The sequence below is a fragment of the Calonectris borealis genome, chromosome 29 (assembly GCF_964195595.1).
Source record: "Calonectris borealis chromosome 29, bCalBor7.hap1.2, whole genome shotgun sequence".
Lineage (NCBI taxonomy): Eukaryota > Metazoa > Chordata > Aves > Procellariiformes > Procellariidae > Calonectris > Calonectris borealis.
Genome location: NC_134340.1, coordinates 4,619,297 through 4,635,538, shown reverse-complemented (window position 1 = coordinate 4,635,538; position 16,242 = coordinate 4,619,297). Strand labels below are relative to the sequence as shown.

The 16,242-nt window shown below is 71.9% G+C and overlaps 4 protein-coding genes and 1 pseudogene across 8 annotated transcripts in view; 2 read left to right on the top strand and 3 right to left on the bottom strand.

Moving 5' to 3' along the window:
- The window catches only part of TOMM40L (translocase of outer mitochondrial membrane 40 like), a 46,872-nt gene that overhangs the window by 12,480 nt on the left and 18,150 nt on the right, over positions 1–16,242 (bottom strand). The gene's annotated exons all lie outside the window — the stretch shown is intronic.
- PPOX (protoporphyrinogen oxidase) lies at positions 205–3,439 on the top strand. Of its 4 annotated transcripts, XM_075176124.1 has the most exons (12): positions 264–609; positions 694–828; positions 1,357–1,472; positions 1,544–1,676; positions 1,770–1,914; positions 2,003–2,193; positions 2,261–2,321; positions 2,405–2,523; positions 2,638–2,751; positions 2,824–2,973; positions 3,056–3,098; positions 3,170–3,439. In XM_075176124.1, the coding sequence occupies exons 1-12, from the start codon at positions 523–525 to the stop codon at positions 3,304–3,306; spliced, it is 1,431 nt and encodes a 476-aa protein (XP_075032225.1). In that variant the 5' UTR covers positions 264–522; the 3' UTR covers positions 3,307–3,439. The 4 variants fall into 4 exon arrangements, with proteins under 4 accessions (XP_075032228.1, XP_075032225.1, XP_075032227.1 ...); XM_075176127.1 differs by having other exon boundaries at positions 205–418; positions 3,056–3,439; XM_075176126.1 differs by lacking the exon at positions 3,056–3,098 and having other exon boundaries at positions 425–609.
- On the bottom strand, positions 3,355–6,127 carry B4GALT3 (beta-1,4-galactosyltransferase 3). 2 transcript variants are annotated; one of them, XM_075176128.1, is made up of 7 exons: positions 6,037–6,127; positions 5,609–5,965; positions 5,111–5,346; positions 4,827–5,017; positions 4,629–4,751; positions 4,324–4,428; positions 3,355–4,246 (listed from the first exon to the last, which is right to left on the bottom strand). In XM_075176128.1, the coding sequence occupies exons 2-7, from the start codon at positions 5,862–5,864 to the stop codon at positions 3,751–3,753; spliced, it is 1,407 nt and encodes a 468-aa protein (XP_075032229.1). In that variant the 5' UTR covers positions 5,865–5,965; positions 6,037–6,127; the 3' UTR covers positions 3,355–3,750. The 2 variants fall into 2 exon arrangements, with proteins under 2 accessions (XP_075032229.1, XP_075032230.1); XM_075176129.1 differs by having other exon boundaries at positions 6,041–6,083.
- LOC142094110 (palmitoyltransferase ZDHHC3-like) lies at positions 6,397–8,596 on the top strand (annotated as a pseudogene).
- Positions 9,005–12,664, bottom strand: ADAMTS4 (ADAM metallopeptidase with thrombospondin type 1 motif 4). Its single transcript, XM_075133503.1, has 9 exons — positions 12,473–12,664; positions 11,677–12,000; positions 11,300–11,432; positions 11,039–11,209; positions 10,667–10,953; positions 10,392–10,578; positions 10,104–10,279; positions 9,857–10,032; positions 9,005–9,767 (listed from the first exon to the last, which is right to left on the bottom strand). Exons 1-9 carry the CDS (start codon positions 12,608–12,610, stop codon positions 9,359–9,361), a joined length of 2,001 nt encoding a protein of 666 aa, XP_074989604.1. The 5' UTR covers positions 12,611–12,664; the 3' UTR covers positions 9,005–9,358.

Here is a 16,242-nt window from a genome sequence, read left to right as displayed (position 1 = left end):
GCAGAGAGGCGGGGTGGGCTGTGTCTGAGGGGCGTGGCTAGTGGCAGAAGAGGCGAGGCCTGCCACAGGAGGGGTGGGTCTAGAGCTGATGGGCGGGTGAGCTGCGGGGGCGGGGCTGACACCGTGAGGGCGGAGCTTATTGCTGGAGGGGCGGGGTATCGATCGCGTGGGCGGAGCTAGTATGGGGGCGGGGCTTGCGGGGCGGAGTGTAGGTCACCGGTGGCGGGGCGCGTTTCCGGCCCTTCCGCGCTGCCGCCTGGCCCTGCCCGGCCGCCGTAGCGTGCCGGCGGGTGGTCCCCGCACCTGTCCATCAGGGGACAGCGTCGTGCCATTGGCGCGCAGCGCAGTTATCCCCGCCCTTTTCCTTTATCAGTCGCGGAGAAGGGGCGGGGCCTGCCGAGCCCGGGCTGCGGGAGAGGTGCGGGCGGGAGGGGCCGGGGCCGGGGCCGGAACCGGGGCCAGGGGGGTGCCAGTGCCCGGCGCCCAGCACGGCCCCGCTGACCCGCCCGGCCCAGGTCCCTCATGCCGCCGACCGTGGCCGTCGTTGGGGGCGGCATCAGCGGCCTGGCCGCCTGCTACCACCTGGCCCGGGGCCCCCGCCCGCCCAAGGTGAGCGCGGGCCCGTGCCCGCGGGGGCCGGGCTGGCCCGGGGAGGGCCGGGATCCCCAGCCCGAGTGACCGCGGTGTCCCCAGGTGCTGCTGCTGGAGGCCAGCGCCCGCCTAGGGGGGTGGCTGCAGAGCACCCGCACCGCTGACGGGGCCGTCTTCGAGCACGGGCCCCGGGGCATCCGCCCCGCGGGGGCGGTGGGCACCGACACGCTACACATGGTAGGGGGAGCCTGGTTCGGGCTTGGTTCGGGGTGCCAGAGGGGTGCTGGGGCCTGGGGGGGGTCTCTTGGGCAGGGTGCTGGGGTCTGGAGGGTCCCTGGGCTGGCCCAGGGTGCTGGAGTCCGGGGGGGGTCCCTGAGCGGGTGCTTGGGTCGGGGGGGGGCAGCCTGGATGGATCCCGGGGTCCTGGGTGTCCCTGGGGGCACGAGGGCAGAGGGGTCCCAGGGTGCAGTGGTCCGGGGGGGGCCCTGGGGCTGGCTGCAGGGTGCCAGAGGGTCTCTGGGTGCAGGGGGCTGGGGCACAGGGGTCCCTGGGTGGGTGCCAGGGTCTTGTGGGGGTCCCTGGGTTGGTCCAGGGTGCTGGGGTCCCTGGGTGGGTGCCAGGGTATGGGGGGGTCCCTGGGGGGGTGCAGGCACTGAGATCCACTGGCTCCCTGGGTGGGTGCTGGGGTCTGGCCGAAGCTGCCCCGGGGCAGGTCCTGTGCCCGCCACCGTGCCCGCCCCCCCCGTCCTGCCCGTGTCCCCGCAGGTCTCCGAGCTTGGCCTGGAGGGTGACGTCCTGCCCGTCCCTGGGGACCACCCGGCCTCCAGGAACCGCTTCCTCTACACCGGCGGGGCCCTGCACAAGCTACCCTCGGGCCTGGGGTAGGTGCCCGCCCCAGTGCCACCCCGGTGCACCCGTGGGCCGCCCTTCCCTGAGCCCTCGGTGTCCCCAGGGGCCTGCTGTGGCCGGTGCCCCCCTTCTCGCAGGCGCTGCTCTGGAGCGGGGTGCGGGACCTGCTGGCGCCGGCCGGGACGGAGCCCGATGAGAGCGTGCACACCTTTGTTCATCGCCGCTTCGGCCGGGAGGTGGGCGCCTGCGCTGGGTGATAGCGCCGGGGGCTTATCAGGGCCTGGCAGGGGCTGGGTGGGGACCGGCCTCACCCCACCGCGTCCCTGCAGGTGGCCGACATCGCCGTGGACAGCCTGTGCCGGGGGGTGTTCGCCGGGGACTGCCGGGCGCTGAGTGTCCGCTCCTGCTTCCCCACGCTCTTCGAGGCTGAGCGGCGCCGGCGATCCGTCCTGCTGGGGCTGGCGCTGGGCTCCGGTGAGCGCCGGGCTGGGGGGGATGAGTTGGGAGGACACTCTGGTGCCGCCATTACGGCACGTGGGGACACTGGCGTTGTTGCCCGCAGGGAAGGAGCGCGGGGCCGAGTCGGGGCTGAGCCGGCGGGCGCGGGCCGAGCGCTGGAGCCAGTGGTCGCTGCGGGGCGGGATGGAGAGCCTGGCCGAGGCGCTGGTGGCCTTCTTGCGCCCGCGCGGCGTCGAGCTGCGCTGCCACGCGCCCCTGCAGCGCCTGCGCCGCCGTCCCGATGGCCGCTGGCAGGTAGGGCCCTGGTGTAGGGGGGGGGTCCCCTGCCCGGCGCCCCCCCCACTGCTCTCCTTCCCCCCAGCTCACCCTGGCAGACAGCACCGTGACGGCCGACCACGTGGTCAGCGCCCTCCCGGCCGCAGGTAGGGATGGGGGTGTCCGGATGCCGGGGTTCCCCTGGGGCAGGGAGGAGGGGGAACCCCCCTGACGTCCCCTCTCCTCCCAGCCCTGGCTGAGGTCCTGCCGGCCGAGGCCGAGCCGCTAGCCCAGGAGCTGCGGCGCATCCCGGCTGTGTCGGTGGCTGTGGTGAACCTGCAGTACGAGGGCGTCGTGTTGCCCGTCACGGTAAGAGCAGCACACACAGGTGATGCCACCACCCACAGGTGTCCTCTGGCACCCACGGGTGTCCCCGGCACCCACGGGTGACCCCATCCCGCTCACACTGCTGCTCCTGCCCAGGGCTTCGGGCACTTGGTGCCCTCCTCTGAGGACGCCTCCCTCCTGGGCATCGTCTACGACTCGGTGGCCTTCCCCCAGCACGACGGCACGGGGGCCGCGTCGGTGCGGCTGACGGTGAGCCGCTGGGGACGGAGCGGGGGGACAGGGATGATCCGGGGGGCTCACAGTGCCGCCGGTGCCGTATAGGTGATGCTGGGAGGCGCCTGGTTCGGGCAGAGCTTCGGGGACCCGGCAGCGGCAGCACCGGCACTGCTGCTGCAGCGGGCGCAGGCGGCTGTGCGGGAGCAGCTGGGCCTGGAGCCGGCCCCGATCCGCTCCATCGTCAGGGTGCACCAGGTGGGTGACGGCACTACCGTGTGGGGGGCTCAGGGGGGGTCCCGGGGGGTCCCACGGGGCTCACCAGCTGCTCCCCCCCCAGGCCTGCATCCCCCAGTACACGCTGGGCCACTGGCAGCGCACAGGTAAGGGGGGGCGGGGGGCGGGGGTCCCCTGGCCCCCGCGGAGGCACCCACTGCCCGTCCCCATCCCTCAGAGCGCATCAGCCGCTTCCTGGCGGAGCAGCGGCTGCCCCTCAGCCTCGTCGGGGCCTCCTACGCCGGCGTCTCCGTCAACGACTGCATCGCCAGCGCCAAAGCGGCCGTCGGGCAGCTGATGGGGCAGCCACACTGAGCCACGGTGTCCCCGTGTCCCTGCCGGCGCCAGGCAGCCCCGCAGCAGTAGGACAAAGTGTTTTTTAATTGAAAAACCCTTATAAAGGTCCAGGGAGTAGCTCATAAATAGAATAAATAACCACGCGCTGGCAGCGCAGCCTGTAACCATCTTTGGGCACCCGCAGCCCTTGGGAAGATGGGGCTGGGCAAGTCCCCGGCTCACCCCAACCCGGCTCTCCCTGCACCCCTTCCTGGGGGGTGCACCCCAGTATCAGGCACTGGCCCCGCAGCCAGCAGCTCCCCGGCGGTTGCCCCTGGGGCTTGTTGCTCCCCCCAGTCTCTCCAGTGAGGCCACAGTGCGACCAGCCCGGCCGTGGCTCCCCCAGCCCGTGCACGACGGGGGTCCCTTCCCGGCGCCGGGTCGTGGCAAGCAGAGTCCATGTGGGGCCGCGGTGGCCGGTGGCTAGCGGGCACCCTGCGACAGGCTCTGGTTGTCCCTGCGGGTGGGCAGGGTCCCCTCCTCTTGTGCCACAGCTGCACCGGTGCTGCTCTCCGGGTGGGCATCGCCCTCCCCAGCAGCCTCAGGGCTGCGCTGGGTGATCCCTGGTGTCGGCAGGGAGCCAGCGCCGCCCTGGGTGCCGTTACCCACCAGCGGCTGCTGCGCGGTGGCCGCGGGCAGCCGGGGGGACAAGGACAGCCTCTGGTCCCCCCACCCCGCGGCATCCCGGGGCAGCTTGCGCAGCATCTCCTCCCGGAAGAGGCTGGTGCTGCTGCGGTACCTCTGGCCCTCGTGGCCTAGCACCAGCCCCCTGCGGCCCTGGCTGGCGCGGGGGTCCGTCCCGATGTCCACCGTGAGGTTGGTGTAGAGCGGGTGGAGGTGCTTGGCCAGCAGCGTGTAGGTGAGGGAGTTCATCCCATCCTGCGTCCACATCCGCTGCGTGCGGATCAGCAGGTCGAACCTGGAGGGGACAAGGGAGGGGGAGCGTCACCGCCAAGCCCCCCGCCAGCCCCCCCGCGCCCCCGCCAGCCCCCCGACCTGTGGGGGTTCTCCTCGTTGCCTTTGTCACTCTTGTGCTTCACCATCTTGTAGTGGCCGATGGAGATGGGTGGGCGGGCGATCTTCATGCCGGCCAGGCGCACCCTGCGGATGAGCCCCGCGCGTCACCCGAGGGTGTCAGGGCGCGGGGATGCCAACTGCGTCCCCCGGGGTGCGGCAGCAACAGCCCCCATGTGCTCGTTCTGCACGGTGGTGCCATCCCAGGGCCCCGGCAAGCGGCCGATGCCTCCCGGTGGGACAGGAATGTGGGTGACGGAGACCAGCAGGCCCCCACAGCGTCCTACCTGGTGGCGATGTCATCGTCCTCGCCGCCCCAGCCCCAGTACTCGTTGGGGAAACCGTTGATCTTCATGTACTGGTCGGGGGTGAGAGCCGAGACCCCCCCGAAGTACTGGGGGTACGGCAGGCTGCGAGAGGAGGGGCAGACGCTGAGCCCAGGCCAGGGCCGGTCCCCTCGCTCACCCCGAGCCGCAGTCACCCACCTGTATCCAAATTTATTCATGGCAATGGAGACATGTTTGGGGTTCCAGGGGTCGCAGGTGTAGAGGTTGTGGTCGTTCTCAGGGATGAGGTCAACGTCATGGAGGAAAAGGCAGTCCCACTCCTCGTCCTTCAGTGCCTCCTTCACCCCCACGTTCAGCAGCTTGGCCCGGTTGAAGGTGGAGTTGCCCGCCTGCAGGGAAAGACGGTTGGTAGCGGCGGACCCCGGCACGAGCCCAGCGAAGCCCCCGGTGCCCGGCGAAGCCGCCGGCACCCGCGGCCTCACCTGGTGCACGACGTAGATGCCGTACTGGAGCTGCTGGCGCTGCAGGAAGGGGTGCAGGTAGTAGAGGAGGTGGCCCAGGTGGGTCTCGCGGTTGCGGTGGGGGATGATGATGGCAGTGCGGGACCGGGGCTCGCAGGTGGAGGGTTGGTACCGGCCGCCCTCCCGCACCGCCGGGTTCTTCGCCCGGATCTGCTCCAGCGTGGGCACCCGGCTGAAGCTCACCGTCAGCGGGCCGACTGCGCGGGGGGAGGCAGGGGGCTGGCGTGGGGCGGCGGGGACGGCGCCCGCGGCGGGGGGGCCGCTCCCCCCTGCCCTGAACCGCGGGAGCTTCGCCGGACCGGCCCTGCCCGCCCGCCTGGCAGCCGCGGGGCAGGTCCCTCCCCCGAGGGGCGGCCGGTCCCTGCCCCGACACCTCCCGGGGTCCCCCCGCCGAGGCCCGGGGCAGGGGCAAGGCCCGGCGAGCCGGGTGAGCCCCTCCCGCGGCGGCCCCGCACTCACCGAGGAAGGGCGACCGCGCGGGGCAGAAGGGCAGGGGCTGCGCGGGGTCGGGGCGGGCGGGCTGGCGGGGCAGCAGGCGGCTGAGGTTGGCGTAGACGTCGTGGGTGCGGGAGTAGTCGAAGACGGGGCCGGCGGCGCGGCCGAAGAGGGAGGTGAGGTTGCGGAACCCCCCGAGGGAGAAGTAGGCGACGAAGGCGAACTGGCAGCCGACCAGCAGGGCCAGCGTGCAGGGCCGCTCCAGCAGCCGCCGCAGCATGGCGGGGCCCGGCCCGGATCACCGGGGGCCCGGATCACCGGGGGCCCGGATCACCGCGCGCGGCTGGGGGCGTCGAGGGGGTCGGGCCGCATCGCGGGGCGCTGCGGGGAGGGGAAGGGTCAGGCCCGCGGGGGGGGGTGTCCCGGCCGCGGCCCCCCCGGACCCCCGGTACCTGCGGGCGGCGGGAACGCCTCAGCCCCGCCCTGCCGCCGCCGCCATCTTGGAACGGAGAGAGCGAGCGCGCGGGGTGGGGCGGGGGGACGCGGGGGGCGGAGCCTCCCTGACGTAGCAGGTGTTAAAGGGGCCGGTCCCGTCCCCCCCGCGGCGGCTCCTGCGGGCGGGGTCAGGGCGGTGACAGGGGGCGGGGTCAGGCCCCGCTCGGGCACCAGGGGCCGGGCTGGGCCGCGGGGGTCCCGGCTGGGGGCGGGGTCCCGGGTGGCGGGCAGGGGAGCCGGGCTCCGGGCGGAGCCCCGGCGGGGCGGTGGGACCCGGGGGAGCCCGAGGCGGTGGAGCTCCGCAAGGGGCCGCCCAAATGGGCGGTCCAGCGCAAGCCCCGCCCTACCCCGTCGCCACGGCAACCGCGCACGCCACCGCCCCCCCTTCCGCGTGTTGGTCCCGCCCCAACTGCTGGCGTCTCGGCTCCGATTGGGCCCGGCGCGCGAGCCGGAAGTGGGGCGGCGGCGGCGGCGGCGGCGGCGGCGGCGGCGGCGGCGGCGGCGGCGGCGGCGGCGGCGGCGGCGGCGGCGGCGGCGGCGGCGGCGGCGGCGGGCGGGACCCGCTGCTCGCCTGCCTCGGCGCGGGCTGCGCCGTCTGCGCCGTGCTGGCCCACGGCCTGCCGCTGCCCGCCCTGCGCGGCAGGTGCCACCGGGCCCCGGGTGTGTCCGTTCGTCCCCGCCACGCGCGTCCGCTCCCCCGGCGCCGTGCTTCCTCCGCCCGGCCCCGCCGCTCCCCTCCGGCCCCGGGGTCCCCCTGGCAGCGCGGCGTCCCCTGGGGCTGCAGGGGTGGTGGGGCCCCCCCGTCCCCGTGGGGTCCCCGGGCACCGGCCCCGCGGCGCTGCCCTGACTTCGCGGCGCCCCCGGTGCTGCTTCCCCGCTGCCGCCTGCAGCCTCGTCGTGCGGCTGCCGTCCTCGCCCACCCCCGGGGCACCCCCGGCTCCCCGCGGAGCCCCCACCGGGGCTCAGCCCGGGGCGGCCGCCCCGTTGTGTCCCGGCGAGGTGGGTGCTCGCGTCCCCCCCCAGGCGCAGTTCCCCTCCCCGACACCGCCATCGGCTTCTCCGACCTGGAGGAAACCGGCAGCGACCCCGGCGGCCGGTCCCCGCTGAGCGCCGTCCCGGCAGAGCCCGGAGGACTGGACGGTGTGCGACCGCTGCGAGGCCTACCGCCGCCCCGCGCCCACCGCTGCCGCCAGTGCCCCCACTGCGCGCTGCAGGGACCACCGCTGCCCCGGGTAGGCACCTCCGGCACGGGGCCCAAGGGGCTCCGCTGCTGCTCGTTCCTGTCCCCAGGCCCTGAGAGGGGCCCTGGGGCGGCGAGACCCCCCGTCACCCCAGTCTGTCTGTCCGTCTGTAGGATCAACAACTGCGTCGGGGAGTTACACCAGAAATACTTCGTCCAGTTCCTCTTCTACACTGGTGAGGAGTTGCGTGGGGGTCCCCGTTCCCCGTGGGGATCCCCTGGCCGGGCTCTGCGGGCAGCAGCTGGGCGTTGGGGTGGGCACAGGGGCTGGGGGCTCCCGGGGTGGACATCGGGGTGCCCAGCCCCAGGGCAGCAGGCAGGTCTGGGGGACATGGTGTGGATTGGGGGGTGCTCACTGCCTGCACCAGGGCCAGCCAGTCTCTACGCCGCGGGCCTGGTGCTGGCCGCCTGGCTGGGACCGGCGGGCAGGAGCCTGGCAGGGATGGCGGCAGGAGGAGACATCGCCAACAACCGCATCCAGATGTGAGTGGGGGCAGCGCAGGGGTCCCAACTCCCTGCTCTGGGGAGGAGCTCGCGTCGGGAGGGGAGGACCAGGGTGGCGGCGCCATGGCAGGATCCTGGGCCTGCCCTGGGCGCAGTGGGGACAGGCTCTGGGCTGCCCCACGTGGCTCCAGCCCGCGGCCGCCCTCCCAGGGCTCGCTGCATCATCCTGCTGCTGGAGTCCCTTCTCTTCGGGGACTTCGTCGCCGTCGTGTTTCATGAGCAGGTCGGTGTGGCGGTGGCGGCGGACACTGGGGCAAGTGGGGGTGGCTGTGTGCTAGCGGTGACATCCCCGTCACCCCCAGGTCGTGTCGATCGTCACAGACGAGATGCCCCTGGAGCAATCAGGGGCTGAAGGAGACGAACTGCGAGGGGCCGCGGCCCCCGAAACCCAAACTGGCGCTGCTGCGGGAGGTGTTTGGGCAAGGTGCATGGGGCCGGGGAGGTGTGCGGGGCCGGGGCCCCCAGCGTGGCTCACGCCTCTCCCCTTCCCTCTGGCCAGGCTTCATGCTCTGCTGGCTCTTCCCCTGGAGCTGCAGCCCCTCCCGGGGCCCCACGTACAGCCCCCTGCCCAGCTGCTACATCTGAGCTCCCCGCGCCCGGCACACGGGAGGATACTGGAAACGCGCCGATGGCAGCTTCGCACAAGGATGCGAAGCCACGATGGAGCTTCGCCACCTCCGCGCCCGGCAGTGTGAGCCTTCTGCCCGCCCCGGGGGTGAATCTGCCACCGCCAAAGCCTGGGCACCCACCCGGCAGCACCGAGCTGGCGCAGCAGCGAGGTCCTAGGGCTCCCCAGCACAGCGAGCACCTGGGCCCAGCGTCCCTGGGGTGCAGGGCTCCGCGGGGGGCTCAGGGCGGGGATTTTCCACCCCGGGGACATCTTTGGGTCAGGCTGGGCCCGGTGTGCCCACGGCCTCGAGAGACGGGTACAGACCTGCAGCCGCCCCAAGGGGCTGTGCATGGCCGGGAGGAGGCGCCCAATAAAGTCCCGTTCTGGGCAAGGCGGGTGGTGCCCTGTTCTTGGGGGGCAGGGGGGTGCTGGGGGCATCCTGGGAGGGGAAGACGCTGGGGCCGCGCTGGGAGCAGTGAGGGAGGGTTGACGCAGCCGCAGCTGCGCCCGAGGGACGTTGCTGTGCCTGGCACCGCCGCGCCGATCGCCACACACCATGCCAGCCATAAATAGTTGGCATAAATAGCTTTAAATAACGGCACTGCAATAAATTACAGCTGGGTGGCTGCGCTGGGGCAGGGCGCAGCCAGGGCGGGGGGTGGCGCGGGGAGGGGGGGCCCTGGAGCCTGCCCAGGGGGTCGCCCCGCTCTGCCCGCGGAGGGGCTGAGGTAGATGTGGTTACCTGCACCGGGGCTCGTCCCGTGCTTGGCACGAGCCCACCGGGGCTCTGCCGAGGGGCTGCCCGACACCGTCCTGTGGGCAGTGCCCCTGTTCTCCGCAGGCAATAAATAACCAAATAAATAGGCGCTGCGGTGCCACCGGCATTGCTCCCTGGCAGAGCCGCGTCCTGGCCGGGCTCGTGCCCCTACTTGTCACGCTGGAGGCTCCTGAGAATCTCCAGGATCTCGGCTTTCTGCTTCTCCCAGGCTGCCGATGGGCGTCTCTGTGCCTGGGGCACGAAGAAGCTGTATTTCAAGCGCGGTGGGCGCCGCTCATCCACCACCAGCGCCTGCAGCACCAGGGGCTCGCGCAGCGGCCCCCGGCCCGCCAGCGTCTCGGTGGCCGCCGTGGCCCCGCTGTAGCGCAGGGTCGCGCCGCCCGCCAGCACCACGTCGGTCGGGGAGGGCACCAGGACGTAGCCGCCGTTGAGCAGGGAGCCGCCGGCTGGCCGCCGCAGCGCCAGGAAGACGTCCTCGCTGCCCGCCGCTGAGATCTGCCGGACCAGGAGGTGCGTGGCGCCCGCCGGGATGGTCACCACGTCGTTGTAGCCGTAGCTGCGGGGCACAGCAGGGTTGGAGGGAGGGATGGTGGCAGCGTGCAGGTGGCATCCCCCCCCGCCCCCCGCCAGCGTTGGGGTGCTTACCGGGGTTTGGTGAAGGAGCCGTAGACCTTGGTGCAGCCGGAGCCGTCACCGCCGCACGTCATGCACTTGTCGAACTTCTTCTTGGAGCCAATGACGCGGTCGCAGCCGGCGGGGATGCAGCGGCCCTGCACGCACACCCCCGTGCTCTCGGGGGAGCAGGGCGTCCCATCGGCCACCTGCGGCATGGCACAGCCTCAGCGCCCGCTGGCAGCACCCGGGGGTGCACGGCGGGCGGGGGGACACTCACCCTTGGCTGCAGCACGTGGTAGTAGCCCAGGGTTTGGGACTGACAGGTCAGCTTGCACTGGTCCCGCTCAGGGACACCGCTGTAGCGTGGCACCCAGTCCAGGGGGGCCGGGAGCCCCTTGACGAGCTCGGGGCGATGGTTGTAGGCGGCACATTGCTCCTCCCGGAAGGCGAGGGCTGCGGCGGTGGTGAGGCACGGTCAGCACCGGCAGCAGCCCCCAGACCCCTCGCAGCCTGCACTGGGGACCGGTGCCATCCCCGCTCCCAGCCCCTGGCCGGCCCCACTTACGGGTGCTGCCGGGACACTCCTCCACGTTGCAGGACTGGAAGCGGGTGCGCTTGCCCTCGCAGTACCGGCCGCCGTGGCGAGGCACCGGCGCGGTGCAGTTGCGGTGGGAGAGCTGAACACCACCGCCGCAGGTCCGCGAGCACCCGCCCCATGGCCCCCACGGCCCCCAGCCACCATCCACGGGCATCTGCAGCCGGAAAACGCAATGGGGGGTCAAACCAGTGCTGGCGGGAGAGTGCCCAACCCGCAGCCCCCCCCACCCCGCCGGGACTCACGGTGAGCTCCTGCATGCGGCCGTTGCTGACACAGAGCCCGTCCATGCAGGCTCTGCCTGGCGCGCACGGCGTGCCGTCGGCCCAGGGGAAATGCTTCGTCTGGCAGACCGAGCGGCCACCGACGTGGCCGGTGCACCACAGCGAGGCGCAGGGCGGCTGCAGGTCGCCGCAGTGCCGCGAGTCGGGCCCGAAGGCGAGCTGGCATTGCCGCAGCACCGGGTAGACGCTGCCCGGCAGCGCCGAGGGCAGCTGCAGCCACTCTGGAGGCTTGTCCAGGAGGCAGTGACCTGCGGGGAGGTGACACGGCTGCACGGGGGGTTCCCCAACAGTGCCAGGACCCCCCGCACTGGGACCCCCCATGCTGGGTTGTACCGTGGCCGTTGTCCAAGAAGTCGGTGATGAAGCGGGCGCTGCATGGGGACCACATCTCACCGGGCTCCAGCGAGGAAAGGACGGGAGCCATCACGCGGCGCGTGGCTCCGGAGCGGCTGTTCAGCTCCCGGCAGGGCTGGGAGGTGTCGTGCAGCATGTTGAAGACGTGGCCTGTGCCAGGGGACAACGGCGTCAGCCCCAGGGCGGCTCACGGGCAGCAGTGGGTCCCCCCCCTCCCCCGTGCTGGCCCCCGCCGCTCACCCAGCTCGTGGGCAGCCGTGAATGCTGACTGCAGCCCGTCGTCCTCCACGATGGCGCAGCTTCGCTCGGGGTCGCAGACGGTGCCCACATCGGCCATGCCCAGCGTGTCGCAGGTGGCCGCCCCACACAGGTCCTAGGGGCAGGCGGGGTGAGGGAGGGGCTCGGGGCACCCCCAAACCCGGCCAGCACCCAAATGCCCTGGGATGGGCCCTGGGGACCCTGCCAGCCCCCGAAACCCACGGACACCCCAGGGGCTTGGCCAGCACCCAAACACTTTGGGGGTCACCCAGCGACCCTGCCAGTCCCCAGCCACCCCGCAGGGACCCCGAAGAAGCCTGCAGCTCCCCCCAGGCCCCCCCAGCCATCACCCCCCGCACCTGCCGGGTGAAGAGGATGGCGGTGTCGAAGTGGAGGGGACTGTCCTCGTCGGGGACGTTGAGTCCCTTCTGCCACTGGCAGAAGTTGCGGAGCATCTGGGCAGCGTTGGGGGTGGTGGGGGGTCCGGGGGTGCCCTGGCCCAGCACCACCAGCCGCGTCACCTGCAGCTCCACCGGGTTGCCCAGGCTGCCGTGCCGGAAGGACCGGGCAGCTGCCGCCAGCACTGTCAGCAGGTACCGCCGGAGCCCCGCGCCGTGGAACCGGGCCATCGACTCGTCCGCCACCACCAGCATCTCCACGTACCGCGGCACCGAGGCGAAGCGCTGCCGGGAAGCAGAGCGCTGGGGCAGGCGACCGGCGCCGGCCAGTGCCCCCCAACGCTGGTAACACCGTCCCAGTGTCCCCTAGCACCTCCCACCCCATGCCGGTCCCCCCCAGCACCGTGCCAGCCCAGCGCACCTCATCGCCTCTGGGCTCCGCAACAGCCCACGCCCGTGACACCACCCGTGTCCCCCCGCAGGGTCCCGGCTGCCCGCGGCCCCGGTCGCACCCTCGGGGCGGGTCCTGGCCCTGCCCCGGGAGGCGGAGAGGAAGCCCGGCCCGCCCCCGGCCCTGCCCATTCCGGTCCGGCGTCTCCCGCCCCGTCCCAGTCCATCCCGGTCCCGGTCCATCCCGGTCCCGGTCCATCCCCGTCCCAGCACATCCCAGTCTCAGCCCATCCCGGTCCATCCCGGTCCATCTCTGTCCGGTGTGTCCCAGCCCATTCCGGTCGGCCATGTCCCGGCCCGGCCGTACCTTGGCTCTCCTCGGGGCCAGCCCCACGCGGGACCGTGTCCCGGCTCCGTCCGGTGCCGTTACGGGACACGGGGGGCCGGGGGCAGCTCCGACAGCGGCGACAGCAGCGACCAGGAGCGCCAGGAGCGCGTGGCGCATGGCCCGGGCACCGCGACACCACCGCGACACCGCGACAGCGGGAGGCGACAGCGGGTCCCCACCGGCTGTGCCCCCGCCGCCGCCTTTTAACGGGCGGGAGAGGCGGCCCCGGGCGGGCGGGGCGGAGCGGGGCTGCCCCGGCGGCGGGGGTGGCCCCGGCCCCCCCGAGCTGTTCCGGGAAGGCAGAGAGGGGTCCCCGGGGAGCAGGGCCGGGCTGGGGGATCCCCCTCGCTGGGACCCCCGCACCGGGATCCCCTCACCGGGATCCCCACACCAGGACTCCTCTCAGTGGGACCCCCTCACCGGGATCCCCATGCCAGGACCCCCCTCACCAGGATCCCCCTCACCGGGACCCCCATGCCAGGACTCCCCTCACTGGGACCCCCTCACTGGGACCCCCTTACTGGGGTCCTTCCTCACCGGGATCCCCCACACCAGGACCCCCCTCACCGGTGCCGCTGTGGGGCACCCTGGGGTGGTGGGGGCCAGGGTTGGGGTGGGTGTCTGCCAGGGACGGCCTTGGGGTGTCTGGGATGGGCATAGGGCTGGGAGCACCCCGGGGAAGCTCCCCCACCCTGCAGCACCTGCTGCTCCCTATACCCCAATGCTCCATCCCCATCCCCTCCAACGCTCCTCATCCTCTTCATCCATCCCTGACTCTTCCATCCCTCCCCATCCCCTCGGTCCCAGCCCGTCCGGTGTCACCCGCACCGTCCCCCTCCCCATGTCCGCACTTCCCAGCAGGGCCATCCGCTGTATCACACCTCGAGTCACATCCTGGCCCCCAGCCCGGCTGCATCCTGCTTCCTCCCTTCTCGGAAAATGGGGGGCCGGGCCTGGCCGCCCTTCCTGCCCCGGCACCCCTGGCACCCCAGCACCCCAGCACCCCACATCTGGGGGTGCCCTGCGTGGCCCTGGGTGCTGTCGTGCTGGTGCCGGTGCCGGTGCCATCCCCGCCGTCCCCGGGAGAACAAGAGGGTGACACGGCCCCGCACAAAGGGAGCCGGCGGCACCCGGCGCCGCCGCACAAAGGGCCTCTGTGCCGGTGCCACAGCGGTGCTCGGCTGCACCCATGGGACCCACCAGCACCGCAGCTGGGCCTGGCTGGGACGGCACCTGCCCAGCACCCACCGGCAGTGGCATTGCTGGCGGGGCGCAGAGCCCACCGGGAGCCCACCACGGCCCCGGCAGGTGCTGCGCTGGCACATGCAGCATCCGCCAGGCTCCAGCGTCTGCCGCAGTCAGCATCCGCCAGAGCCGGCGTCCCTCGGGCTGCAGCATCCGCCGGCTCCAGCATCCGGCACAGCCGGCATCCCTGCGACCTGACATCTGCGCTGGCCGACATCCGCCACCTCCGGCATTCACCACATGCAGCATCCGCCACCTGTGGCATCCACCGGCTCCAGCATCCCCCAGCTCCAGCACCCCCCAGCTCTAGTATCCCCAGCCCCAGTATCACTCCAGCTCCAGTATCCCCAGCTCCAGTATCATCCCAGCTCCAGTATCCCCAGTTCCAGTATCCCCCAACTCTAGTATATCCCCAACTCCAGTATCCCCCCAGCTCCAGCATCCCCAGCTCCCACATCCCCCAGCTCCAGTATCCCCAGCTCCAGCATCCCCAGCTCCAGTATCCCCCAGCTCCAGTATCCCCAGCTCCAGCATCCCTCCAGCTCCAGTATGCCCCAGCTCCAGTATGCCCCCAGCTCCAGCATCCCCCAGCTCCAGTATCCCCCCCAGCTCCAGTATCCCCAAACTCCAGCATCCCCCCAGCTCCAGTATTCCCTGCTCCGGTATTCCCAGCTCCAGTATCCCCCCAGCTCCAGTATCCCCAATGCCAGTATCCCCCAACTCCAGTATCCCCCTAGCTCCAGCATCCCCCCAGCTCCAGCATCCCCCCAGCTCCATTATCCCTCAGTTCCAGTATCACCCCAGCTCCAGTATCCCCCCTGCTCCAGCATTCCCAGCTCCAGTATCCTCCAGCTCCAGTATCCCCCCAACTCCAGCATCCCCCAGCTCCAGTATCCCCCCAGCTCCAGCATCCCCCCAGCTCCAGTATTCCCTGCTCCGGTATTCCCAGCTCCAGTATCCCCCCAGCTCCAGTATCCCCAATGCCAGTATCCCCCAACTCCAGTATCCCCCCAGCTCCAGCATCCCCCCAGCTCCAGCATCCCCCCAGCTCCATTATCCCCCAGTTCCAGTATCACCCCAGCTCCAGTATCCCCCCTGCTCCAGTATTCCCAGCTCCAGTATCCCCCCAGCTCCAGTATCCCCAACTCCAGTATCCCTCCAGCTCCAGCATCCCCCCAGCTCCAGTATCCCCAACTCCAGTATCCCCAGCTCCAGTATCTCCCCAGCTCCAGCATCCCTCCAGCTCCAGTATCCCCCCAGCTCAAGTATCCCCCCCAGCTCCAGCATCTCCCAGCTCCAGTATCCCCCCAGCTCCAGTATCCCCCCAGCTCCAGCATCCCCCCAGCTCCAGTATCCCCCAGCTCCAGTATCCCCCCAGCTCAAGTATCCCCCCCAGCTCCAGCATCTCCCAGCTCCAGTATCCCCCCAGCTCCAGCATCCCCAGCTCCAGTATCCCCCCAGCTCCAGTATCCCCCCAACTCCAGCATCCCCAGCTCCCACATCCCCCAGCTCCATCATCCCCCAGCTCCAGTATCCCCCCAGCTCCAGTATCCCCAACGCCAGTATCCCCCAACTCCAATATCCCCCCAGCTCCAGCATCCCCCCAGCTCCAGTATCCCCCAGTTCCAGCATCCCCCCAGCTCCAGTATCCCCTAGCTCCAGCATCCCCCCAGCTCCAGTATCCCCCAGCTCCAGCATCCCCCCAGCTCCAGTATCCCCCCAGCTCCAGCATCCCCAGCTCCAGTATCCCCCCAGCTCCAGTATCCCCCCAACTCCAGCATCCCCAGCTCCCACATCCCCCAGCTCCATCATCCCCCAGCTCCAGTATCCCCAGCTCCAGCATCTCCCAGCTCCAGTATTCCCAGATCCAGCATCTCCCAGCTCCAGTATCCCCCCAGCTCCAGTATCCCCAACGCCAGTATCCCCCAACTCCAGCATCCCCCCAGCTCCAGCATCCCCCCAGCTCCAGTATCCCCCCAGCTCCAGTATCCCCAACTCCAGCATCCCCCCAGCTCCAGTATCCCCCCAGCTCCAGTATTCCCAGCTCCAAGCATCCCCCCAGCTCCAGTATCCCCCAGCTCCAGTATTCCCAGCTCCAGTATCCCCCAACTCCAGCATCCCCAGCTCCCGCATCCCCCCGGATCCGGGGTCGGGGCCCTGGGGCACCCCTGGGTGCTGGCAGGGGCTCGGCGCGGGGGGCTCCTCCTGGCGCAGCAGGGTGGCCCTGCGCCGGGGGCGGGGGGGGCTGGTGGCCAGCGGCTAACATCTGGACGGCACGCGAGGTCACCGTGACTCACGCCGGGTCGGGAACAGCCGTGACGTGGGGGCCGGGCGGCCGCTGGCGTCACCGGGGTGGTGACGCAGGGCGAGGCCGCGAGAGCCGGAGTGACCCCGCGTCATGGAGACGTAGGGGGGGGACAGGGGACACGGAGGGTCCTGGCACGGCTGGGTGGTCCCCGTGTCCCCGTGGGGGAGGCAAATCTGGATGCCGGAGCCAGGGAATG